Source organism: Stegastes partitus, unplaced genomic scaffold, assembly GCF_000690725.1.
Source record: "Stegastes partitus isolate 25-593 unplaced genomic scaffold, Stegastes_partitus-1.0.2 Scaffold955, whole genome shotgun sequence".
NCBI classification, from domain to species: Eukaryota; Metazoa; Chordata; class Actinopteri; family Pomacentridae; genus Stegastes; species Stegastes partitus.
Genome location: NW_007578686.1, coordinates 107,766 through 133,565, shown reverse-complemented (window position 1 = coordinate 133,565; position 25,800 = coordinate 107,766). Strand labels below are relative to the sequence as shown.

General features: G+C 40.8%; 2 protein-coding genes across 2 annotated transcripts in view; both read left to right on the top strand.

Moving 5' to 3' along the window:
* The first annotated feature begins 933 nt into the window (after positions 1–933).
* LOC103366586 (peripherin-2-like) lies at positions 934–5,813 on the top strand. The gene is made up of 5 exons (XM_008294355.1): positions 934–1,083; positions 2,364–2,606; positions 3,160–3,347; positions 3,932–4,178; positions 5,559–5,813. The coding sequence occupies exons 1-5, from the start codon at positions 934–936 to the stop codon at positions 5,811–5,813; spliced, it is 1,083 nt and encodes a 360-aa protein (XP_008292577.1).
* Positions 5,814–8,969: 3,156 nt separating this feature from the next.
* The window catches only part of ccdc88b (coiled-coil domain containing 88B), an 83,909-nt gene continuing 67,078 nt past the window's right edge, over positions 8,970–25,800 (top strand). Inside the window, exons 1-9 of the mRNA XM_008294354.1 lie at positions 8,970–9,182; positions 10,384–10,532; positions 13,012–13,120; positions 18,699–18,768; positions 18,962–19,020; positions 19,534–19,617; positions 20,490–20,630; positions 24,136–24,281; positions 24,696–24,777. Coding sequence (XP_008292576.1) covers positions 9,123–9,182; positions 10,384–10,532; positions 13,012–13,120; positions 18,699–18,768; positions 18,962–19,020; positions 19,534–19,617; positions 20,490–20,630; positions 24,136–24,281; positions 24,696–24,777 — 900 coding nt within the window. The 5' untranslated portion in view covers positions 8,970–9,122. The remainder of the gene's footprint in view (positions 9,183–10,383; positions 10,533–13,011; positions 13,121–18,698; positions 18,769–18,961; positions 19,021–19,533; positions 19,618–20,489; positions 20,631–24,135; positions 24,282–24,695; positions 24,778–25,800) is intronic.

The window sequence follows — 25,800 nt, the reverse complement described above, 5'->3', positions numbered from 1 at the left end:
CTTTAACTAAATATTATATGTTAGCCTAACAATACATGAAAACACTGAATGGCACTGAACACTACATTTAGCTACACAGTCTCAGATATCATGATACACCAACACTAGGATATATTCTGAAACATGCATAGTGCCCAGCCTGTGCTGATGGGTTCAGGTACCTGTCATAATAGTCCAATAGGCCCTCCCATACTATGTGTCTATCAGAACAAGTTTGCTGATCAGACACTGGCCTGCTTTCCCATTGGCCCCTGGGCTTTAATAGGATCCCAGAGACTCTGTTGGGGGGATTACGATTCCAAACTCTCGACTTTGGCCAGTCTCTGTGTCCTCCAGCCATGGGTACAGCGGTTTAGGGGGGCGCCGGACACGGACAGAGGGGCGCCATCAAAAGACACCATCACATCAACAGGAAGAAATCGTTGGTTTCAGGGGGGGCTTTCAAGGGGGAGGCTGTGACGGTACGACCAACTGCTTTAGGGGGAAACCTGTCATCTCCAGGAAAAGGAATATCTCTTTTCTTCTATATTTTATTAATCATCATTTTTCCTACAATTCTCCCATGCTCTGGCTGCACTCATCTGGATTATAAAGAATCTTTTTGGGACAATTTCAGCAACCAAGTGCAAGCTTTTGGATTATCCTCTGAGGTTGACTGTGTCCTTTACCATCCCAGGGATCTACCTGCTTATCCCCTCCACCTGGAACAAATTAGATGAGCTCAACCTGATAATAACTCGCCAAACAACAAGCGCAAGGCCTGCACTGACCACTGGCCATTCCAGCAGCACAATTTTTGCAACGCTGAAAACACCTTCTTGTGAGCTTGTTTGCCTCTTTACATGCAGCTGGCCACCTCTGGATAGAATCCATTTCTGATCAGAACTGACTCCCTCCTCTTCTGTCCAGCTGATTGGTGCATAGCGGTAAACCATGACGTTGCTAAAGATGAAGTTCAACCAGCAGAGGCGGGTGCGTCTGGCCCAGGGCCTGTGGCTGCTGTCCTGGCTGGCAGTCATGTGCGGGGCCTTCATCTTCTGTCTGGGGGTTTACCTTAAGACAGAGCTGCTTCGTAGGTCCGAGGTAGAGAGAGAGACGTTTACACTCACATGGACACAAATATACATGTTAATGCTATGTCAACTAGAAGTCCAAGTGGTGCTGAAGTGGAAAAGCACTGCATGAATTTATTCAAAGTTGAACAAACATGGGGATGTATGCTCAGACTTTTGCTGTTGCTTGTGGTTGTTTACTGAGCCTGCTGTGTTCTCGCTTATCTGTCCCTTTCATTTAAACTTATCTCTACAGTTTAATCCACAAATACAAACATGCAGCGCACAAAATATTAGTGTAAACATATACATTCCTGCATGTTAAGTTGTGTGGGTGCAGTACGCTGAAAAGCCTCTCTGAAATATCAGCACTTCTACCTCAAAAATCATTAGTGCACAGTGTGTATTGAATGTGGGTAATGTGACCAGCAGGTGGAGGTCATAACCTCAGTAAGATTGGTGCATTTGTTCAAGCCCACTAGTCATTGGGCTTTATTGATCAGTGATTGATTTGGATAGGTTGGAAGAATTGATATGCAGTTGGCTACACAGGAAAGCTGCAGGCCATGAGTGCATGCCTTCAGATATTTATTGATCTGCAATGAGAGAATTTGTTTTTTTTTTTAAGTCCTTAGTTGTGCAGCAGCTAGCTTGCTCTATGATGAGTGAAATAAAAAAAATAACACTTGCATTGTGACCAATAAAATGGTGACAGGAAGCTCATAGATCTTACAGAATGATTCACAAGAGCTTGATCTTCTATACTTGGTGGACAAATACATCATTTACACAGTTTGTTTTGGGCTTTATTGCATTTTATTGTTGACAAAACTGATTATTCCACATGGAGCGGAAATTATTTCTTCTCAATAGCATCCACAGGCTGAAATCATTTGTCATAAACCACAGCTGGCTGGACAGATATTAAAGGATGATTGTAGTAGGTGGAAGTACTGAGCTTTAATTGTAAGGGTTTTAATGGTAATTTTAAAACAACAATGGGGTAAAGGTGTTTTGTGGCTGGCAGGCTTTTGAAAACTCAGCCAATCATAAACTCAGTACATAACTGACTTTTGCAGGAACAGGGGCAATGAATTTAATTTATCATCATATTGCCATGTAGCTGTTGTATCCAGCATATCAGCAGCTAATTGAATCTCTTGGCTGCCAAGGTCATTTTTAGAATAGATAAGGCAAATTGAATGCAGGATTATTACGAGCTAAAGTGGGAAGAGGAAATGACAAAGTGACCTGCGGTTGCCTGCTGCTCTTATCAACTATTATCTTTGACTGTGCTCTTCTTCTCTCGAGGTGATGGACAACACAGAGATCCACGTGGTGCCCAACATCCTGATGATGGTGGGCCTGGCCTCCATCGGCACCAACTGGGTTGCCAGTCGTGTTTGCCAGGACTCCTTGGATGCGAGCCGCTTCCCCCGTTGGAAGGTTCTCCTGCTGGCCTGGTTTGCTGTAGCCGCGCTGCTCTGTTGTCTGCTTATCGCCGTGGTGGTGCTCAGCTACGCCCTGCAGGGACGCCTGGAGGAGTCCCTGAAGGTGAGGTCACTGGGTTTGGGGATGATTTCGAGGGGGACAGGTCAAGCGGTAATGTAGACACCAGTATGGCCTTAAGAGAGGACACACTAGTTAAGGAGAGCTTTCTCTAGCAAAACACAAGACAAAACCTACCCCCGCCCCCCAAGGCCGCTATGGCTGCAAGAGTCAGCATGTAAGATGAAACTGGCAGCCTTGGCTAGAAAACACGTCTGATGCATGATGCAGACAGAACAAAACATCTATTAAAACCTTGTGTTCCTCATGTCTCCTTTAAATACAGGAGAATATTTATTCTTCATTTCTGAAAACATAAACAAACAATATGCAGGGGGATTAGAGCTCTCATCCTTCTATCGACTGTCACCCAACATGAAATCTTTAAGCGTTGTCAGGAAATTAATTTAAAGCCGACCAACAACAGATGTTAAATTACACTGAAAATCTGTTTATCTGTCAGAGAACAGCTGCATTATACACATACCGTACAGTAAAACCATTCTTTCGAATAAAACACCTGCTTCTTCCTCCTTCACTTTTCTCTCTGCACTGTCAGGTCGGCCTGAGGAATGGAATTCGCTTCTACAAGGACACAGATGTACCTGGACGCTGTTTTCAAAAAGAGACCATTGATCATCTGCAGATGGAGTTCCGCTGTTGTGGCAACAACAACTTCAAGGACTGGTTCGAGGTGCAGTGGGTCAGCAACAGATATCTGGACTACACCTCCAAGGACGTCAACGAGTGAGTGAATGACAGCGCAGACATTTATGGGATGCAGGGAGGTGAGAGAGAAAGAGAAGGAACTGTACGGATGAGAGGTAGACAGGAGGGAGAGGGAAACAGAGATCTGTATGAGTGACAGATAAGTAGACTTCACATCCAAAAAGGTCAAAGAATATGTTACAGAAGAAGGACTGAGAGAGGGAGGCAGAATGATGTGAGGAGCAGAGGAGGAGTGTAAATAGATCTGGCCTTTACATTTGAAGAGAACGACAGAAATGGATGGAAAGGTTGGTCATGAAGCAAGCGGAGAAAGGTTGGTCAGAGATGAAATAAGTGAAACGGAATGAGTAAACAGAAAGGTTGTGACATGATGACATTTGTATAGTGACACTCCTCATTTCTCAGTAAGTGTGCATTCAGCTAAAAGTCAGGCCTTTAACTAGTTTTAACATTTTCTGTGCTTTAGCTGCCATAAGATGAATTCACCTTCTTCCCTCCTTCCTTCCTTCCTTTGTTTCCTCTGACTCTTTACCCATTTCAGTTTCTTTTTAATCTGTTTCTATCACTGGTTTTCATGCTGTCCATCCGTCCTCTATCCACAGTCGGATTCGGAGTAACGTGGACGGGCGTTACCTGTTGGATGGCGTTCCTTTCAGCTGCTGTAACCCGGCCTCCCCTCGCCCCTGCCTGCAGTACCACCTGACGGATAACAGAGCCCACTTCAACTATGAGTACCAATCAGAGGAGCTCAACCTGTACAGCCGCGGCTGCAGGCAGGCTCTGATTGACTACTACATGGACTTGATGAACTCAACCGGTCCTGGCGTGCTGTCAGTCATCCTAATACAGGTGGGTTACCTAACAACACTGCAGTTATTCTGTAACTGCGCTAAAACAGAAAGAAATGGTCAAATATATCACACATTTAAGTATTCAAGCACCTGTCGCAGCGTGAGAGGAAGTTTTTCATGTTTGTCCCAAAATTACCCCGAAACTCACATACAAAAAATGTCCCAGAATTTTAAATGATGGCTGTCTACTGACGCACAGACTGCCATGACAACCAGCAGAAAGAAACAACTCACTGGCACACATTGATTTCTCCCTTTTGATCAAACATGCACTTTCACTGTTTTTCAAAATAACAGTATTGATGGCACATTCTCTTCAAATAACAAACAGGACCTCAGGCTGGAACAGGACGTCTATACACATGTTTAACAGGGCGTCATTTCACACTGCCCACAGCTAATCAGACAATCTATACTTGTAAATGCAGCAGCTCAGCGTTGTGGTTCTTCTACTTCACTTTGAAAGGGACGGACAGATGGCTGCCATGTTAGCAAGGCACCAAGCTGCGCTAAACAACGTCTGTTTTTCAACCAAAAGTCTTAGCACTTTGCCAAAATCTGCTTTGAACCCTGTTGCCTGACATGAACAAGAGGGATGAGATGAGACACAGCTAAAAATATTTTGCACTGACTGCATCACAACTCGTGTTTTTCTCTGCAGGTGTTGCTTCATGAAGAAATTGTTTACCCTTTATTATTCTGGGAAACTCACTGTAAACTCATTTTGTGTCAGAGGCTATATGATAATTATTGAGGTGGGGAGGGGAGTTAGACCTTATTTATCTAAAAACACTTGGGAATCTCTGCAGTGTATTAATATTAATACAGAGTTTAATCTTAACCTTAACAATTCATATGTGAAAAGAAAAATCATTAAAAGACTGCCCAAAAACAAATGATAATTATTTACAACTGGCTTTAATTATTTCAAGCCATCTGTGAATATTTTGAATAGTAGCACAAACTGACTCTCAGTTTCATTTTCATACTTTCAGTCCTACCATTGAAATAAAAATGATTTGTAGTCAATTTGTTCATAATCACAGGGAATCTGAATTAGAAAAGCATCACAAGCTAATGAACATTTTCTTTGTTAACACACTAATTGCAGACTAAGATATATAGATAATATTAACAAACATACATATATACACGGAAAAGGTGTAAAAATCTGTGCATCTGGCAGAATACTAAGTCCTCCATAGCTTGTTCATCACATTAGAAACTGTTTAAACCTATTCTAATACAAGCAAAATCAATGTTTTTTCTGCAGGCATCTGTTTTAGTGAGCATATGGAGTTATTTGACCGTTGGATTTGATAATAAACAGTGTCTGCTGCCGATTTTCACAGTATCCTCATTGCTTATTTCTGTCCAGATGTCAGTCCTTCTGAGCCTGCGATACCTGCAGACGGCCGTGGAAGGAGCCATGGCTCTGGAGGACCCCGAGGGTGAAAGTGAGGGTTATCTCCTGGAGAACAGTGTGAAGCAAACCTTTGAGGATTGCAAAGCCAAGGTCCTCGACATTCTAAAGTTTGCGCAGGTTGATGCCACTGCTGACGAAGCGTCCGGGGATGCAGACGGCGAGAAAACAGCTGATGAGAAGGCGGCCTCCCCAACTCCTGCCAGCTAGAGGGGAAACATGATTTAAACATAACCTGAGAAGGAAGGGATGCAGAAGGGGGGGATGTGTCTGAAGGGTTTTTTTGGTTGTGTGAGTTGGGTGGTGGCAGGTGGGACACCTGTTGGGTTTTGACACGTTAGGCTTGAGTTATATTCCACCAATGCAACAGCTACAGCTCCCTCGCACATGGCCAAAACAGGGCAAAACACTGGGAATCTTGTCAGGCCCTGCACAGAAACCAAAACAAACATCTCCTCTGTGCAGGACCTCACGAAAGTGTAACCATCAGACAATCTATTGAGGAGATGTATAGAACTCTTTGTTGTGTTTAGAAGAGAGTACATTCAGTTTTAACAGGTGTAGCTTAAACATGCACAGATGTATTTTGACATTTTGACTCAAATTTGGTAAAATCCCAATCACATGATGCTAAAGTTCAGCCCATGTGCACAGTATTTTTCATCTCAGAGCTGTAGAGTTTGTACTAAACTGCAATGAAATGCTTAGGAACCTGTTAAAATGGCAATGCACATGAATTATATATTAAAGGTAGAAGTTTTTAACTGCTTTGTAGTGTCGGCCTCCTTTTGTACATGTAATATAACAGAGGCGTGTTTAAACTGACAGTGGGTTATCGGAGTTCAGCAAGGAGTGTTGGATTAAGTGTGCGTGCTTTGTGTGCATACGTGTGTGTGAGTGTGGTGCCCTATATGAAGCTGTCATCGTGTCTATTCTGGCAGCTCTGAAACAATCTGATAATCCTGGTGTAGTTAATCCCAGAACTGCTGCACAAGCATTATCAGCACACCCTGACAGCACACAGGAACGCACTCACACAGTGGCATAAACAGCACACTCATACAACATGTTGCAAGTTATTTTATAAAGCAGAATGGTTTTTAAATGCTATTTATTTGCAAAGAAATAAATATCATGGTGATCTGTACTAGCTACAGGTATATCCCATGTGTGCTCATTCTTCTTAAATAAAACTCTATCACAGAATAATTTCAATGAATGTCTTATTTGATTCCTGCTAACCTGACAAATGCTTTCAGTGGCTGCAGAAAACATGTCCTTTCATGATAAAACACAAGCAGGTAGCAGAGGAGTGAGGGTGAAAGTTAGGCTTCAGGCTCAGACTTTCAAAAAATCTGACTTATAGCATAATTAGTATTACAGTAACACAGTGGAAGATTTATGTTGGTTATTGCAGCTAGTTCTTTCAGATAATTACTACAAACTAATTGAAGCAAACAATAATAATCAATCGATCAATGATTGTTTGTTTAAAAAGACTAAAATTTTCCACCACATTTTTATTTTATTTTATTTTTAATAATCAGGCTCTATAAATATAAAATATAATTCCTTCTACCTTTAAGTATTGATGAAAATATTAGTTTTTGCTTATATTTTGTAAAAAAAACCTCAGTGATAAGTATAAGAGAACTTAAGGTATCTAAAAGTCTCCCAATGTTGTTCATTTTGGTTGTGCAGTTTTGCAGCTGTCACTGGCCAAATTGGGGATGTTTTTTCCCCAAACATTCTTTAAAAATAGCCCAGGACTTGAGGGGTAATAATAATCTACACAGCATAAATGTATTTTTTGTCCCCTCCAATACTGAGTAAATACAAATCTGTCTCCCCCTAATTTTCAGTAGAAAATATGTTAAATATGTCCTCCTCACTCAAAAACAACCCTGTCCTTTCAAGTAATTTTATCTTTGGCTTTTAAATTTTATTTCTGTTTTTGAAATAGAATAAAACATCAATAAAATTATAGTTTAAAAAAAAGGCTGTGAATTTAAATTTCTAATACAAAATAATAATAGAAATATGTACCATTTACATACAAGCACACATAATGATAAATTTCCATCTTTAAAGATGATTTGGAAGATTTTTTTTACGTTAAAAAAAGACTAATATTCATCATTAAACATTAAATAGCAAAAAAGCACAAATAACAATAACAAATAGACACAATCCCTTGTAGCATTAAGGCAAGAAAAAATATTAAAAATGTATGTATTTTTCTGAGATGTCCCCCCCCCCCATAATTTAACAGCATTTTACAGCAGTATAATGTCTGTCGTTATTTATCACTGGTTTTTAATTTTTGTCAGTTCTTCAGGAAAACTCAAGTTTTCCAGAGACACCAATAAACCCATTGAGGTCCTGTTTGCTATACGTACAGCTAGCTGTGTGTCAGACTCTTTCCTCTGACTTTGATAAATACCTGCAGCATCACACAGCAGCAGAAGTGCTTCTTTAAATTCAGAGTCATGTGCGTATTTACGCACGAGGCACAGCAGTGGTAAACTCATGAACACAGGATCTGACGGTAAATAAGGTTTAGTGTTCCTCTACACATGAGACAGGTAAGTGACTCCACATGGATTCCAGGTTCATACGGTGGAACTGTTTGCACTGAAGCCTCTGAATAAATCCTGAGCTCAGTCAGAGCTGTTAGGACAGTTTAACCAAGATGCGGCAGCCATTACGCACAACCTGACATCTCAGTGTTTGAGTTGTGTTATGGGAGTTAGGGAGGCTACAAACATGGCAATACACACATTATAAATAAAAACTTCGTTGCGTGGTTGCACTTCCTTAGTGATTTGGTTAACGGAAATAATGATGTAATTCATCATCTAAAAATGAGAGAACAGGAACTTTCATTTGGAACCAGCAGAGGTCACGCTTGCACAGTGCTTGAATGACACCTGATCGTGCTTTTATGAGAACAACGTGGAAACAGCACAAATTTGTCAACTCTGTGGTCGTACGTTAAAACTTCCACCTTGTTTTTGTGGACATATGAGATCAGCGAGTCGTCAAGGAACAAGACAAGGTGAAGATTTTCATATCGGAGCATTAAACAAGTTTTAGAACCATTTTCATATGAAAGCACACCGATATGAAGAAATGGGCCCGTATTTCAAAATCAACACGCTCCATTTGTGAATATAAAACACAGCTTTATCATGCTTTCCTTGATGACTTTTGTCGTCATGCAGTATGTGGAAAAATGTATGTGAGACGACGTGTGGAGGGTGTGTTAGGGAAAGAAAAAAAACGCAACATGTTCGTTTTGAAAAATTCCGGTGCGGTTTTGCAATGAAACTGACACACAGTCAGAGAGGAAGAGACAGAGAGGTGGAGGGAGGGGAAGGGCCGCACAAATGTCAAACGACTTCAGTTGACGCGAGATGGATTCTCTCTCTTTGATTCATTACATGTGAAACGTCGATAATATTTTTTAAAATTAATTAGCTGTCTTCTGTGGTGTTTCACAGCCCTCGTAACACAACAATGGAGTCCAGCATTAAGGAGATAATAGACGAATTCATGGAAAGTGCGCTGGCGCAGTGGGTACGTCATTTATCATTTATCACTTTGAGTTAGAGAAAAGGTCATTATTTGTGGAGGCAGAGAGAGGAGAATAAAAACAGGAGGATGATGTAGAAAGTGTGTAGGAATCTGCCGCCTTGGCTTTTGGATAGTTCTGCAGTGAACTCCACATTGTTATTTGCAACCAGAAATGCTTTTGACATCTTTCACGGCGGTCTGATATCCACTTCTTTTCACCCAAATAAATATAAAAGCAGGACTTGAATAAACAACAGGAATAGCCTTGATACTGCCTTCATGCTGTTGTATAAAGAAAAGCAAACACTCCACTTCTGCTTTTGGCAGCTTCCCTCGCCGCTTAATGACCAGCTTTTTTTTCTCTCCTGGCCTTGACACTTCCGTGTCCTTGGGCTGTTAGTGATTTGAAAATAACACAAAGTCATCTACAGTGTATTCAAGAGGGGGTAGGCTCTCTAAAATCAGTAGAGGATTTGTTGCATGTGTAACACACCAAATTTCCAGCTGGGTTTTCCACATGGGAGACCAGTCAGCCTGAGGGGCTTTTTCCCTTCTGGTCGGTGAACACTGTTTACGGTATTCTGTGATACTGTGCTGAACCTTGAAGGGATGTTCTCATTGGCTGCTGCTCCCTTCCAAAGAGGAGGTCGGAGGTCAGGTTCAACAGGATGCCCGCCACTGGCAGAAGCTTAGTATTTGCTGAAGGGCACTTCAGCAGGTCAGCCATTCACTGACATGAGCGCTTCACCCTGATTCTCATGTGTGGAAGGACATCCGCTGCCGCCCAGCGTAGCCTGTCGCACAGGGTCTCAAGCTGCGCTGTTCCACCTTATCAGCTCAACCAACTCAAGCTTGTTACTCTGTTTACCGACAGTGCAGTTTTTAGAAAGTGCAGGTGGGAATAAACCTCATTATATTGCCGTTTGCTTTGGCACAGCTCGTCTCAGCAGAGGGAGAGACCTTGGCTGCAGTCCTGCTTGGCTGCCTGTCACTGTGAAGTGCTTCCCAGTGTGGGAGCACAGATCCCACCTGTTCAGACAGGTGCACCGACTCAAGTGGCTTCCTGTGAGAAAATGTTCGCACCTCTCCATCCCCCTCCTCGCCTCCTCTCTGTACCTGCTTTCTGCTCCCGTCTCCGTCTTCCTCGTCTTTGTCCACCTCTTGGTACACACTTGACATAATCTCTTCATGTCTCTTGCCACAGATTCAGCTGTTTGAGAACATGGTGGAGAGTGAGGATGGTGTCCCGCTCTACAGTCAGTACATGGAAGTCAACTCCGTTTCCCAGAGTGCCCGACAACGCTACCTGAGGCTGACCAATGGCGTTTTCCTCAATGAGGTCATGAGGTTCATGTAAGATTGATCAAAATTTTCTTGCTTCATTGACTTTCAATCATGCACAGACTACGGTAAAACTAGGAGGGAAAGTAAAAGCTAATTTCATGAACTTGCAGGAACCTTTTTCACTCAACCTGTAATGTTAGATGAGCATTTAAATTTAATAAGACTAAATATAAAAATAATAAATGAGCCAAAGTGCCATTTGTGCAGTAAAAAAAACTAAACTGTGTAACCTGGCACTTGGTTGCAAGTATTGGCAAGTCCAAATGTAGAAATGACCCCACAACCCTCTTCCTCAATTAAACTTCAAAGCACATTTCTGAGCAAAAACCATTAAAAACCATTAAGATGGGGCACCCTGGTGGCCTGGTGGTTGAGGCGCTTATGTAAGTAAAGTAAAGTGAGTTTAAGCGACCAACGGTGTGTGGGGTAATAGAGTACAGACTGACCTTGTCTGTAGCTGCTTTTTGGGCTGCAGGGAATTTTGTTTTTGTTGCAGTGAATGAATGTTGCACCATATTAAGCTCTCTTCCACGATCATAACTTCAACTGTGTCCTGCATTTTACGTTTGTCTCGATCATGGATGTGTTAAGGAGAACTAGATACTGGACATAGATGGCACCAACTTAAGTGAACGGAAATTTCTCAGTTTGTGCATAAGCCAAAAAGTTTTCTAGCTTCTAGGTTTGCTTCTGCACAGTGAGCGCACCATCCATAGACTTTACATGTTGAGATGTCACCAAAAAAAATAAAAAAATCTCATGATTTATGGCAAAGGAACTCTGCACATCGGTTTTCAATGCAGGTGCATAGAGGGGCATGAGCATTTCTGCAAGTTTCTTAAAGACTCCCGCACACCATCTAGCATGCTAAAATGTGATTATTCTGATAGACCCTCATCAGGCAAATGGTTTGTTGCAATGAGGAGCCATCTTGAACAGGCAGTAGCTCTAACTGTAACCAGTGATAACATCCTACATGTGATAGGAAGGCATGAATTACAAAACATAATTTACTGAATGACAACTTTCACAAAAATATCCTCAATTGTGTACGTAGAATAGGTAACATTCATAGGATGCTTAAACCCCCGCCAAGGGTCAAAACCACATTATCAAAAAACCTACATTACAGATTATATTTAAATTTCCCTACTGTGGCATTAATAAAGGCTAATCATGTCGTATTGTATCATAGAAATTTCACAAAATACACTAATTAAGCAAATAAGAATGAACACAGTAAAGAGGAAAGGTAAGCATCAGGAATATATCATCTCAATAATTTATGTAAGAGCCCTCCCTGGTACGATATATAAATACAGTTAGATTCTAAGCCTCCAGAATCCATACAGCATTAATGTATACGTGTGTAAATGAACACAATCAACAGGTCACATTGGTAATGCATTTACAGAGTTGCAGCCACTTCCTGTTTAAGATGGCTTCTCTTTGTACCAGACCATTTGCCTGATAAAGGTCTAGCACTGCAATATCACAAACAAATGTTTTTGCATGTTTGACAGTGTGTGCGAATCTTTTGTCCTGTCAATAGCTGCCTCTTTTAAAAATGTGGACTACGTAGGAAAAAGGCTTTTAGGTCACTGGGGATTTTTTGTTGCAATACTGCGAGTGACCACTGGGACAGAAAGCTGCCATGAAAGCTGATTGATATCCAGCTCTCTAATACGTCTATGGTTTTTAATATCAATTGACTCAAACAAAGCCCCAGAAATATATTTTTTTAAAGCATTAAGATATGCCTGCTACATATGACTTCAGCAATTTAATACAGCGCCATCTTGAGGCAACTTGTTTTTTAATTTGCACTGTTTTTGACAAACAATTCTGTTTTTTTGCACAAACACCATCCAAACAAATGGCACTCCATTTGTGTTTATTGCTAATTAGCTAATGCTAAAACAATTGTGAACATAACAAACATCGTATTTTTGTTTTCTTTGTGCCACAGTGCAGCATCAGAGAGCTGCTAGCACGGCTGCAGACTCTTAGTGTTGTTCTGTCTCTGCATAAAATGTGATGCAACATTTATCACATTCCCTTTCATAACCTCACATTGTTCTGCAGCCTGTGCGAAAGGATGGCATGAATGTATGACCCACAAATTTTCAGTAAATCATAAAATGAGGTTCTGCGCACGTGCCAGCGTGTTCGTCATCTCTGCTGAATTCCTTATCTTCATGTTCGAATTTCAGCAGGAGAAAACCTTTTGTCTGTTAACTGGCAAGACAAGATCTTAGTCAGTATTTGCCGAACAGCTGATTAATTTGGCCTGACCTAAGCCACATTATTTCAACAAATAATTGCATGTGGATTCTCACTGCCTGCTTCTCTGGCTCATTAAAATTTTATTCACTCCCTGCTTAAATGCACTGTTGCATAAGAATTTCTCATCTGGAGAGAAATGGTGCTGGGCTGTTTGATCAAGCTGCAGTAAATACGCCACTGTGTTTTTTCTGTGTTCGCCCAGAGACCCAAACCCCAAGGTGGAGCGGCTGTTCGACAGCGAGAGAGATGACCACATGCTCAGAGTCCAGAACTTTTCTATTTTAAATCGACACCTCCGAGCCTTCTACCAGGTAGGGGAGGGTCACCGGGGGCGGGAGGCTGAGATTGAGGTGTTAGGTCAAATCATCAGGAGGGAAATCAAGACGATGTGCTGGGAGTCAACAGAGCATGCACAGGTCTTTTCACATTTTTACTTTGAAATGGATGAAACCCGCAGAATGTATAATGATCTTCAGTCCATTTAAGCATGGGGCTGTTTTTGGAGAACTTTGAAAAATTATAAGAGTGTGTGACCAAAATAGAAGTAACTACAATTTCTCTTTAACTTTTATTTCTATTTAACAGTATTTTTGTTTATTTTTTAAATATTTTATGCATTTGAAACTGACATCGAGCACAGATGAGTGGTTTTGTAGACTATCAAGTCCAATATGATGAAAGCAAAAGCAGACTTTACACCTTCATGTCGTGTCCATCTCTGGAAATGATTTTTGGCAAACAATTTTCACTATCAAGATATTTCACACACAACTAGCCAAATACCACCTCATTAGTAACTGACAGTGTGCCACAAAGCAAATCAGAAGGCCGCATGCAATGTGAAAAATGTCACTTGTAGTGGTGAACCCCCGAGAGGATTGTCATCCAACTTTGTTCTCCTCAGCTCTGCAAAGCTTTGCGTCTTCTAACTCAGTGTTTGCTTTTATTGCCTGCAGCTTTACTGTTCTGCTCCACTCTCTCATCAGCCTGTTCTCAGATGCAGCAGGCAGCTGATTTCAGCAGAAAAGCTTTTGATAAACTGACTGTACGCTACCTGCCCAGCTTCAAACGGCAGGTAGACAAAGTTAGAGACTACCTGGCGAACACACTATCGAGTATTTAGCATCTAAAGTGACAGATATTTCTCTCAGGAGTCGGTGAAAACCCAAACATAGCTTGATGCAAAAGTAATATTGAACTTACATCCACCAGGTGACCAGAAGCACGAGTCTACAAAACTCAGATGATGCTTCTGATCTGCTTGATGTCCCAGTTTTCTAATTGTGCATGCATTTATCTAAACTGGACAAACATCAAGATATTTGTGGTTGTCAGTGTGCTCCAAAGTTGCAGCAAATTTGGTTTTTAAATGTATGTAATTTTTTTCTTTTGTACCCTTAGTTTCTGTTTTTTATGACTTCGCTTAAAAAATTGCCATCAAACATGTAAAAAGTTCGGAACTTTCACGCTGAATTCTTTTCATTTTTAATTGGATACTTGTGCATCTGCAAAATATATATTCGCTGGTCTTGCCGACCATAAGGAAAGAAGATTAACACCATGTTGTTTAACAGCTTAGTAAGCTATAGACAGAATGGAAACAACTTGGCTGTCTTAAAGCACATTTCAATTTTCAAATTAACTCGTTATTCTTATTTGTTATATCTTTAGCTGTTTGAAACTGTAGCATGATCCTGGAGTTCAATGTGCACATGGGGATTATGAAAATTAGACATAGTGTGTTAATTAATGAGCTTTGAATGCTCTGATAGGAGAAGAGTTTTTTGTTTGCTTCTAACCAAGCCGATTTTACTTTTTGATTGTTTTACTCTTTATATTCGGCTAATCAGCGTCTGGCTTTAGCGCAATAATCAGCAAACAGACACAAAAGCGATATTGAGGTTCTCATCTGACTCTCAGCAAGAAGCGTTTTCCAATATGTCGAACTATTTCTTTGAGCAGTTTTATGGAAGTTTTATTTTTGCATAAGCCTCAGCAGAGCTTAATTGGATATTTTGATAGCAGTTGTCAAGCTCTAGCATTAATATCTCAGGAGTCAGACAAGTCATTACACAGAGATGCTCAGGCAAACCTGTGACACGGTGATACAGACAATCATTTGGAAATGGTCCGACTCTGGTTTGAGCTCTATGTGATGTCTTGAATAGCCCTATTCACTTTCTCTAGCATTTCCGGCAGAAAAAAAGTTTCCATAAACACTGGTATAATGGCTTTTCTTTGGTTGTTGTTGTTGCTGTGGATGGACTGAAATCACTCGCAGCTCATTATAAGTAGAACAGACTTGTAAAAATCGCTTCTGAAACACAACTGAGGGCCTCACCAAATGTTGAGGGGAGATGGGGTGACGGAGGAAGACTGGAGAGGCGGTTGTCTAGCTGCGAGGTAGTGAAAACAGAGGACAAGATGAAGCTCAGCTATCAGTCTTAACACATTTTGCCCGAGGATATTTTAGAAAGTTTGAAGTGTTCGTGTACAGAGGGTGACAGCATTTGCACGAGACAGAAGATGAAACATGTTCTTGCTTATTATCAAACGCTGAGAGAAACAGTGGAGGGGCTGGAGTGTTTTTTTAGTTGCAGCTGTGGTTAGTGCAGGGACAGAGAATAAAAATCTATCAAGCTCTTCGGCATCGTGTGCGTTGTGGCGCCTGTGGCATTTTAGGAAATGACACAATTCTTTCCCTGGAGGAAGATTTAAAAGCTTCTGTTCTCAGCAAAGAAAGCGTCCCTAGTCAGGTGGACTGAACATGCACTGCTCAGCTTGTCACACAACATAAAAACACGGGTCTACAAGGTTTCGCTTCCTAATTTTCGGTGAATCACTAATGTCCCTTGAAAGCTCGGAGCAGCGCAAGAAGCCGGTGGTAATTGAGAAGCTCATATCAGTCGGGCTGACTTTCAGCAGGTGCTCTCAAAATAGGCTGCAGTGTCGCTGTGAACGTTCAGTTCCACTCTGGTCACAGTTTTACTTCTCACTGTCTTTGTTTTTTAATGGTGTTGTGCAGCATATGTGCTTATGTGAGAGAGTGTGTGACAGCGGCGATCAGAGTGTGGTGAGCTTAAGCTGCAGCAACAATGCACAACCTGACAGGGCCTTCATTTTCTCTGCTATGACCTTAGCTTCTCTCGTACAGCAACTGAGCTATTTGTGTACATGTTACAGGCGTGAAGGCTGCAGATTCACCTTCACTGTAAACATGTCAGTAAGTGCACTGTGTGGCAGTTAACATTACACTGTATTGTCCGGTGTTCCATTGTGTTGTTGGCAGTGTCCTGTTCTTTTTGACTGTATTCTCTTTTCATGTTTTTTGATCTGCTTTATTCTTTCTTTTTTTTTTTTTTCTTTAACTCCATCTAAAAGCCTTTAATGCCACTGAATGAGACACTTACTTTCTAACCTTCTGTTAATGGGATTTTAAATGTTAATTTCTCTTGACTACTAATTTATTGACCCTCTGCATTTAAAGATCGCCGTCCTCGGTAAACCGTGACATTTTTAAGGCTACTGAACGTCCAATAAATTATGTTTCAACTAATCTGGTTTGCATAAAACTTAAGAGCCAAAAATGTGAGGAAAAAAAAGAAAGAAAAGAAAGTGTGTCGGTTAAATGAAAACCAGCAGCAATCCAAACAACATAATGTAGAAAGATGGAAACTGGGAGGGATCATTTTGCAGATGGATATTAATATTCCCTATTGGCGGCTTGCTAAAGTTTATTCCAAATTCAGGACTCCTGTATATAGCAGGAGATTATTTTCAGATTCTGACTCACAGACGGATAAAGGCTAATTCCTTATTTTTTTCCTGTGATGTGACGAAAAAAAGACTGTTCTTCGTCTAGAAATGAACTTCGAGTGCAACTGTCCTGGAAATCACAGAACGGCACAGATAACTGCACTGCGTGTTACTCATATTGTTAATCTTGTACTTTGGCTGCGTGTATTATGGTATCAAATGATGTTTAAAATAAAGTGCAGGAGGGATTTGAGCAAATACGACCCAGTGTGTATCTTGGCTGCACTGCCAGACAGAGAATTGTTCATGCAAGGGCATTAGCATGCCAGCAACAACAAGCAGCTTCTATATAATTTTCAGTCTGGCTAATCTCCTGCAGAAGTCTGTTTGGCATCATGAGCCATGAGCTGCACGATGACCAACTCAGCGCTTCAGTGGCTAATATCCTACATGCCCTGAAGGAGCAGAAACGTAAGGTTGGCTGCACATGCCACTTGCAAAAGGGAGTCCCTGCCTCTTGGTATACTGCCGCTTTTGCTACACAGTTTATAAATTACAGTAAGCAGCAGAGAGAGCTGTAATTGTGACTTGCTCCTGTACTCTGGTGATTTTGCATTGATGGATCGCAGGAGGATGTGAACAGGTTTTCAGAGCAGTTGGGAAAGGAGCTGGCCAACATCAGCGTGTGGCTCTTTGACAGAAATATTTTTAATTACCAGCAAAGTTCTACTTTTTTTCCCTGAGTTTTAAACCAAGTGAAAAAAAAGAAAAAAAGTTGCAAAGTAACAGGATGATAAGCCGCTACACTTGTGCTACACTAGATGGCAATGTAGGAGGAGCGAGGCGCCGGGGGTCCGCATGACAAATACTTGTTTTTACTGCCAGAGAAGCCAGGTTTCTGGACGGGGAATGTCTGAGGCGTCTGCAGTCCAGCTTGATTCAGAGTCTTTTAAGTCTGCCAGGAGATTTGTCCAAGAGCTCAAAGCACAAATTACAACTCGCTGAAACAAGCTGACCACAGTGATGGTGGGCCTTCTGCTAGTCCTGAATCACCCCATTTACTCTACAACACATTGTAAATGCTTGCTACCTCAGGACCACGCGCGAGAGGTCCAAAATAGCTTATTTTGCCTGGTTTAAAGGATATTGGAGCAGCGATTTAATAGCTTTAGGAAATTCTATATTTCTTTCACTTTCAATGTGCAAACAAAAAAATAGCTTTTTTTTCTGTAATAAACACAACCCTTAGGTGAGATCACACCATGAATACTGAAAAGGTGTTTTTTTCAGGCATTCTTGCCTTTATTTGACACCGACAGTGTGGAGGTGACAGGAAAGAGAGGAAGCGTGAGGAGCTACAAAAGGATACAGTCTGACTTCAACAATTATTTGATCAGAGTTTTAAGCCTCAAGGCCACAGGGACGCTCAGTAAACAACTTGTGTAAAAAGATGCCTTGAAACAGGTTGTTTAAGAATTGTGAGCAAGATATTTCTGAGTAAATTGGACATTTTACAGTAAAAAAATAAATTGTGGTGGACAAACAGTGTAGTGGAGACCCTGTGTCTTAAACTGAATACAACCTTTGTCATTTCTGCTCTGCAACCCTGGTTACTTAACAGCCAACAAACCAAAACGGATACATCTGTGACGAGCTCACATCAGCCAGTAATATTGACCGTGATAATGTACCAGCCAGGATCTAGTGGCTAAGTAGCTTGTTGGCAGTTATAATCCTCAGTTAATGTGTCTGCACTGCTGCCATATTACCCACATCAGCCATATGTTTTAACCACAAATGTAACAATAGAAACGCGCCTGTGATTTTATTAGTCTGTTATTCATTACAATCTTTTTGTTTGTTTCTGTTACAAGCAGAGAATGCAGAGATTTGGTTTCAGTGAAATATAATAAAACTAATTTGTGCCAATCCTCCTTGAGCTGCACGAACAAAAGAATGTGCTCTTATCAGGTGTCTCTTCTTTGTTTACACCACAAATTTTGAGCAGGCAGGTGGAAAGTTTTCCTGCTCTCGCTGCGGGCAGACGGACTGGACTGGCCAGCTGATCACTGGAGAATTTTCTTGCCCTCATCGCTTTACATTTATTCCCTCCCTCCTTTTTTTTTTTTTTAGGAAGACCTGCAGCAGTTGATACTGATGCCTCTCCCAAACGTTGCCATTCTGGGGCAGGACCCCCTAACAGGTAGAAGATAACAACATGATCCTATCAGTGCCATGTCTCTCAGCCGCAAGAAAGTAATTATGCTTTATGCTCGAGTCCATATCTCTGCTATCTGTGAAGCGCATTAAGGTGATAATGATAACGGGGATGGCGGTGGGGGGGGTGGAGATGATGATGATAATGATGGTGATGACAGTTATTTCTGTGTCCTCAGAGGCAGCTGTGGAGGAGCTCAGGCGACTGCTGCTGCTCTTACTAGGATGTGCAGTGCAGGTGATCACAAGCTCACATGACCATCAGGCTTTTTGAAGGTTGATAATGACACCAGTATGGGTATCAGTAGTTGTAAGATTGTTAATGTTTTACATTTTGGCTACACTTCAGTGTAGTCCAGAGTAAAATTAGTGGTTAGATGAGATTTTAAATAGAGATCTTTGGTCCCTGAAGAATAAGTCCTAATGAATCCAAATGAGTTTTTTTGTCACCTTCAAGTTTTCAATTTCTATTTGGCATTATACCTCCAAGGTTTTTTTTTTTGTCTTGAAATTGCTTGTTTTGTGTGACTAACAGCCTCAAATGATCAAAATAAAAGAGCAGAGACTTATGAGTGAGTTTATTTTTGTTAGAAAAATGACTGCAATAATTAGTTTATTATCAAAATAGTTCCAGATCAATTCAATGTAATTAATTTGCTAACCTCTGATCATTGGATATACTGATATGCTGATATCTGAATTATACTGATATATTTAGATCTAATGCACCCAACTCTCTCTCATCCTGCAGTGTGAGAAGAAGGAAACATTCATTCAGCAGATCCAGTCTCTGGACATTGAGACCCAGGCAGCCATTGCCAGCTGTATTCAGCAGGTAAGAAGAGAAATAATCAAGTCAGCCCGACCCCCCCCCTCCCCAAAATATAAAATTCCTTAAAATTCCTTCACTGACTGACCCAAAGCTGACGAGATTTGGTCCAGGGGAGAGATCTCTAAAAGGATTTTTCTTCCTAAATATGATTTAGCAAAGACTTTCTTCACTGTCTGGCCTGTAGGCAGAGAAAGTGAAACTATTATACCTTCTACTGCTGCTTCAACTAAGTGTGAAAATGAGCTACTTGTCATTCTGCTGGCAGCCTCTTAAGGACCTCTGGGTGCCCCTTGCTGCCACCGTAGGATGGATCCTCCACCCCTCATGTCCACCTCTTTCACCTCCACCTCTGTCACATCGTCGTCTCTCCTTCGTCTCCTTTCTGTCATTCTCCGCCGTCCTCTCCAGTAAAGCTTAAATGCCAAATTGTACTCTTTTTAAAAATACCCCCATGAATAATTGCCAGCATTACAGAAACAGCATGTTGCATACCAGCGTGTCTGAATTACAGTAACAGCATGTTGCCCACCAGCTTTTTTTGTGCCAGGTTTCTCAGCCTAATAAATCAGAGGTGAGAGGTGCTCTTCCTGCGTGGATGGATGCATCTCCTGCTTGTTGCTCATATGCTTTCCACCCGAGGACATTTCAACATGATCATTAGTTTTGCATGTATTAGTCAGGCATTTTTGGACTCCTTTCCCAGATAGAAAATTGTTTTTTTTTTTTTGCTGTTGTTGTTGTGCAGATGCTTGATATTCACACAGTGCTCACACTCCCTGGATTTGTTCTGTCCCCAGATCTTCCATTTTGTGTCAGATTTTACAGATGCACATTGATCTTACCGTAGAGACCTTAAAAAATTGTCCTTGCTGCAGGTGACTCAGGATCCTCGCATGGTGCTGCCACTTCAGTGGGAGGAGCTGGTGGAGGATGAAGGTGCAGACTTACAGCTGGTGTTTAGCTCCATGGCCAAACAGATTCAAAGTCTGCTGGCACAGAGAGACACACATCTGGAGGTATGCGTGCACACAGTTAAAGGAATAGTTTGGCATTTTGGAAAATATAGTTATTTTACTTTTTCCTGACAGGTGTCAAGGTAACAGAAAAAGCAACATAAAATGTCTTAGTAAGGTGATGGGCCACCATGTGGCACCAGAACAGCTTCAATGCTGCTTGGTATTAATTCTTAATGTCTCTGAAACTCTACCGGAGGAATGAACACTATTCCCCTGTTTGATGTTTTGATGATGGTGGTGAGGCGTACTGCCTTACATGCCAGTCCAAAATCTCCAATACAGGGTTGAAATGAGGTCATTGTGAAGGCCAAAGCATTTGGTTTCAGTCATTTAATGCTCATCAAGTTAAGTTAGAGACAAAGTAAAGTAAAGACAAGTAAAGTTAAGTCACCATTATTTATATTGCACATATAGAACAACAGCCAAAGCGCTGACCCGTTAAAAAATGTCGGATTGGTGGTGTGAATTTAGCTCACCAGCTATAATAATGTGTAGGTTGCCACCTTATATTTATAAAAGTGTTATTTATTTTTTAAATGTACCCGACTAATTAAAAAAATACAATTAACAACCTACAAAACTATACATGGAAGACCCAAGAGATCCAAAGATTCCTGATGGAGAGGAACAACTCCCTTTTATCTGGTGGCCATCTGCCTCGACTGGTTGGGGTGAGGATAAAGGGGAGAGAGAAAAGGATAACAGAGACAAACAGACAACAAACAACATCAACACAGGACTGATTGGTGGGACCAGTTGCTGCAGGTCAAACTGGTGCAGCTCCAGATTCAAAAATACCTGCAGAGAGGTTCAGGGAGAAAGAGGACAGAGAAGACACAGCACAAAATACAGGAGAAACAAACTAAATAACACGCAATAATGTATTTAAATACATGCAGGAAATGACGAGGAAGACAGCATTTAAAGACAGCCATATGAACAGGATAGCTTAGCTTACTGAATAGATTAAAAACCATTCAAACCATTCAGTGGCCCCTCATGCCCTATAATTGAGTGCATTGTCGTCCTGGAAGAGACCGTATCATCATAGTATAAAGGTAATCATTTAGAATAACTGTGTATTGATTTGCAGTGACTCTTGTATTTAAAGAGACAAGTGGGCTCAAACCGTCACGACAAAATACCCCCCCACAGCATAAGAAAGCACCAGATTCCCTCACTGTAAGATTTAGGTTTAACCTTTAATTTGTCAGCCGTCTGTAGATGGAAATCTTGATACTACTCTCATGCCTGTATATTGTGCATATAAAGCATCCAGCAGCTGATTAACTTCGCATAAAGACCGGAATCATTAAGAAACATTTTGCCTGCTATGGTCCAAATATAACAAAATCTGCCAACCAGCATCTCTATAACAATTTCTTGGCCAGGCGCAGCATCTTCTGGGACTCACTCAGCCAAAATCACAGTCTAACAACCCACCAAAAAAATCACAACAGTTTCCAGAATTTTGTAATCAAACAAGATAACAAGGGGCTGACAGGAGGATAGTTTAACCTTTGGGTTGAGCCAGACCAGCTGTTTACCCTTGTTTCTAATCCTGGCGCTAAGCTGGGCTCACTGGCTGCTGGTAGCTTCATCAGATTGACGTTGATCATCTCGTCTAGATCTTGGCAGGACAGCAAATAAGTAAATAAGACAGCAACGCATATTATTGCTGTTTGAAGAGACACCAAACTTCCGTATCACTTTTCGTTTGCTATCTATGACAGTTCAGACAGATGGAACCAGACCCATGTGTGGGAGCTACTGCAGTGCTTTGGGAGTATAGACACCAAGTCAATTTTTATTGCTTTTTTGTGCCTTGAAGGGATTTTAACATCAGTGTCCCTGTTTGAGCCCTACTGGGGGACTTACTTGATGCATAAAAATGTGTTAGACATGTTTGTATCAGACTTGTACAATATTTTCTGCCACACCAACATAACACGTACGTTATTTAAAATGTTGTTATACAGTAAGTGTGGCACTTGTTTTTGATCAGGGCTTCATTGTTTCAGCTTATGTCTTATGCTGATTAGACTTTTTATTCAGTTTGTAGCTGTGATTTACCACCTACAGTTTTGGTAATTTTGCTTTTTAACCTACAGCTGAGTTTGGAGTCAAAACTTTTAATGCAATTTAAATAATAATAGACGAAACAAAATGCGTGTTGGTTTACTGTGCCCGCTGTCTGAGAAACCAAACTACAGTGAGGGTATTTTGAAATAAAGAAGCATGACTAGTACTGTCGTTTTCCCTTTAAAATCCCAAAGAGCCCGAATCTATCCATAAATGAGCCTCACATTCAACTTCATGTTTCTGTTTTCTGAATTCAGACACATTTTGAATCCTCAGATCTGCCAATATTCCACTGAGATTTGTTTTCAGCTTTTGTGGGATTAAAAGGCATTATTAAAGGAATTATCTCTGTTTCCAATGGTGAATAATGTTCTGAACCTTTAGCTACAACCTTTATATGAGATCAGAGCAGCATGGGATATTAAATTTTCATCAAATAAATTCCAGTGACTCAAATAAGCCCTAATGAAACAGGGGCTCATGTTGCTCTCCATTATTTGAACAGTGTAACCAGATAAAAACAGAATTGTCTGTTGCTGTAGTATTGTAGAAAATGTCCCACAAACCACAGAGAGAAAATTGCACACAGAGAAAAGTCACTCTCCATTAATTTTGTAGGACGACAAAATGACACTCTACCTGCAGTCACATTATTATTCACTATACCAGACGGCCTGTTGCACTTAACCCTTTAAAACTCAGGAGTCAAGATTCTGCTGCTGTTCTTTGAATGTAGTCGACCCATTCTGACTCAAACTGTAAATCGCTTGAAAGCACAACGTCTTGTGATTTAAATGATGTAAACTGTTTTAAAGGTACCATGCGGTGAAAATCCATTTGACTGTGGTTTGTGGTTGTTCGAAACTTGAGGGTGTGAAAAAAAAAAGTTAAGATAGGAAGATGTTTACTTTTGTCATTCGTCAAGCCCCCCACAGGCAGATAACCTCCCAGCTTTACAAGTTAGTAGGAATTTTACTGAATTGCCACGTTCCAAAAGAAGAACCAATTCCAGCAGCAACTCAGAGCATTTAAACCTACAAACAGTTAAAAGTGAGATTTACCAGTTAAAACCAGAGGTTATAAAGACAAGGTAACATAAACCATCTTTGCAATATTTTGAGCTGAAAAATGAATTATTAATTTGCTGAAAAGGAGCACAATATAGCACTTTGAAGATACCAAAACCACATCAGTAACATCAGCTCCTTCCTTACTAATAAGGTGCACAAACAGCAAAACCTTTTTCCATCACCTATAGGGGCCCATACTTGTTGAATCACTATGCGTTTCCCACTGTTTTCCCTGTAAAAGTTTATGAACAAAATGCTATTTAACCCTTGTTTGTCCACATCTTTCTTTACCTCTATCCTTACTGTCCCTTTCCTACATCCACCTCTTATCTTTCTGTCCCTCTCCCTCCCAGAGGCTAGCAGAGCTCTGTCGGGAGCGAGAAACCCAGGCTGATTCAAACATGGTGTCCCTGGGTGGCCACAGCGAGGAGCCGCCCCAAGGTCTGGCGCTGCAGCTGGCAGACAGCAAGGCCAAACTCCGCCGTCTAAAACAACAACTGTGAGTGTGTGCGTGTGTGTGCGTGAGTGTGTGTGTGATTGAAAAACTCAGAAGAACCTTTAGAAAAGTTGTGTGATAAAGGTCAACATGAAAAATTTGCAAATGTTTTGTCACACATTACAATACACAAAATTGAGCTGTTACTGAGCAACGAGTCGGGAACAAATCAGGTACTCACTGCTAGAATTTAATTCACACAGTGTATTAAATGAAGTCTAAAGGTCACGGTAGGCAAATTATAATTTCTGAGCATGTCTTTTGCTGTTTCTAGTAACCATTACCTGAAATAATTTTATTTCTTATCTGCAAATTTATCACAGATACGATTCATATTAAAACAAAAACTTTGCCTAAATACTGTTTTAAAAAGCTGTGTAAATGTGTTTGTGGTGCTGATAGTTGTATGTCTTTTAGGGAGGACAAAGGTGATCAGATTTTGGATTACAAGCAGGAGATTGAGACCATGGAGGAGCAGCTCAAGAAGCTTCAGAAAGAGGTACAGACACATGATAGAGGCAGGCGCTGAGAAAGACACCGAGAGTTTTGTTTTTGTTGTTTCCTGCTTTGGACACACGGAAAGACGGCATTGCACATAAAAAGACACAACTAATTAGGCTATGATGTATTGTGCATCACGTCTAAATACCTGGCATGATGCACAAAACCCTTTTAATAATCAGTAAGTTGATTCCTCCTAGGTAATGTGCAACTAGACTGCACACTTTGCAGCCAAATACAGTTTGGCCAGAAGAACGCTACTGTTAAGCATCGTTCCCAGCTGAACTTCACAGTTCAGACTCATAAAGCACATGTTATCAAAATTCAGAACTTTTCCCTGAGTCATTTTTTTGTATTTTCCATTTGTGTACATTTAAGGACTCTTATAGCAATACATTTTCTTCTACAATCACAAACTGTGGAGATTTGGGGACAGTATTTGGTTTACATGTGCCCATCCTAACCCTCTGAACCCCTGTGATTTGTAAGGCATGTTTTTTTTGTTTTTTTTTTTAATTGCAAGGATGACACTGTGACATTTCATCAAAATTGCTTTTTTTTTACATGCAATATTTTAAATAATTGCCAAAAATCTAATGAAAGCTTAAGTACAAACAAATCTGCACCATTAGTGACTCAACTGCAACCAACAGCCCCATAACAAAAATGCTGGGACTTTAAAAAAAATAAAATAAAAAATTTCAATTTTATTATATTGTGCAAGACAAACATGACAAAACAGGGTTAGGTGACACACAACAAAAGGATGGGATGTAGTGAAGTGTGAACAAAAGGAAAGAGAAAAAAGAAGCAAGGGAAAAAAAAACAAATAAATAACTAAGCGATTAGTATCCTGGCATGAGACACCCCAACTCAGCCAGTGCACCCCCACACCGATCAAATGCCACAGAACCCATAGCCTCCACTCCCCTCCCATCACTCCCACCACTCCCACCATCCCCTATCACCTCCATTTATATCATCATCATCATCACCATTATTATTATAATGGATTAATTAT

Excerpts from the sequence above, each read along its gene's own strand:
- LOC103366586 (XM_008294355.1), top strand. The coding sequence starts at position 934 with ATGACGTTGCTAAAGATGAAGTTCAACCAGCAGAGGCGGGTGCGTCTG. Across the intron at positions 2,607-3,159 it reads GCCTGGAGGAGTCCCTGAAG|GTCGGCCTGAGGAATGGAAT; the intron begins GTGAGGTCACTG and ends CTGCACTGTCAG. Across the intron at positions 3,348-3,931 it reads ACCTCCAAGGACGTCAACGA|TCGGATTCGGAGTAACGTGG; the intron begins GTGAGTGAATGA and ends CTCTATCCACAG.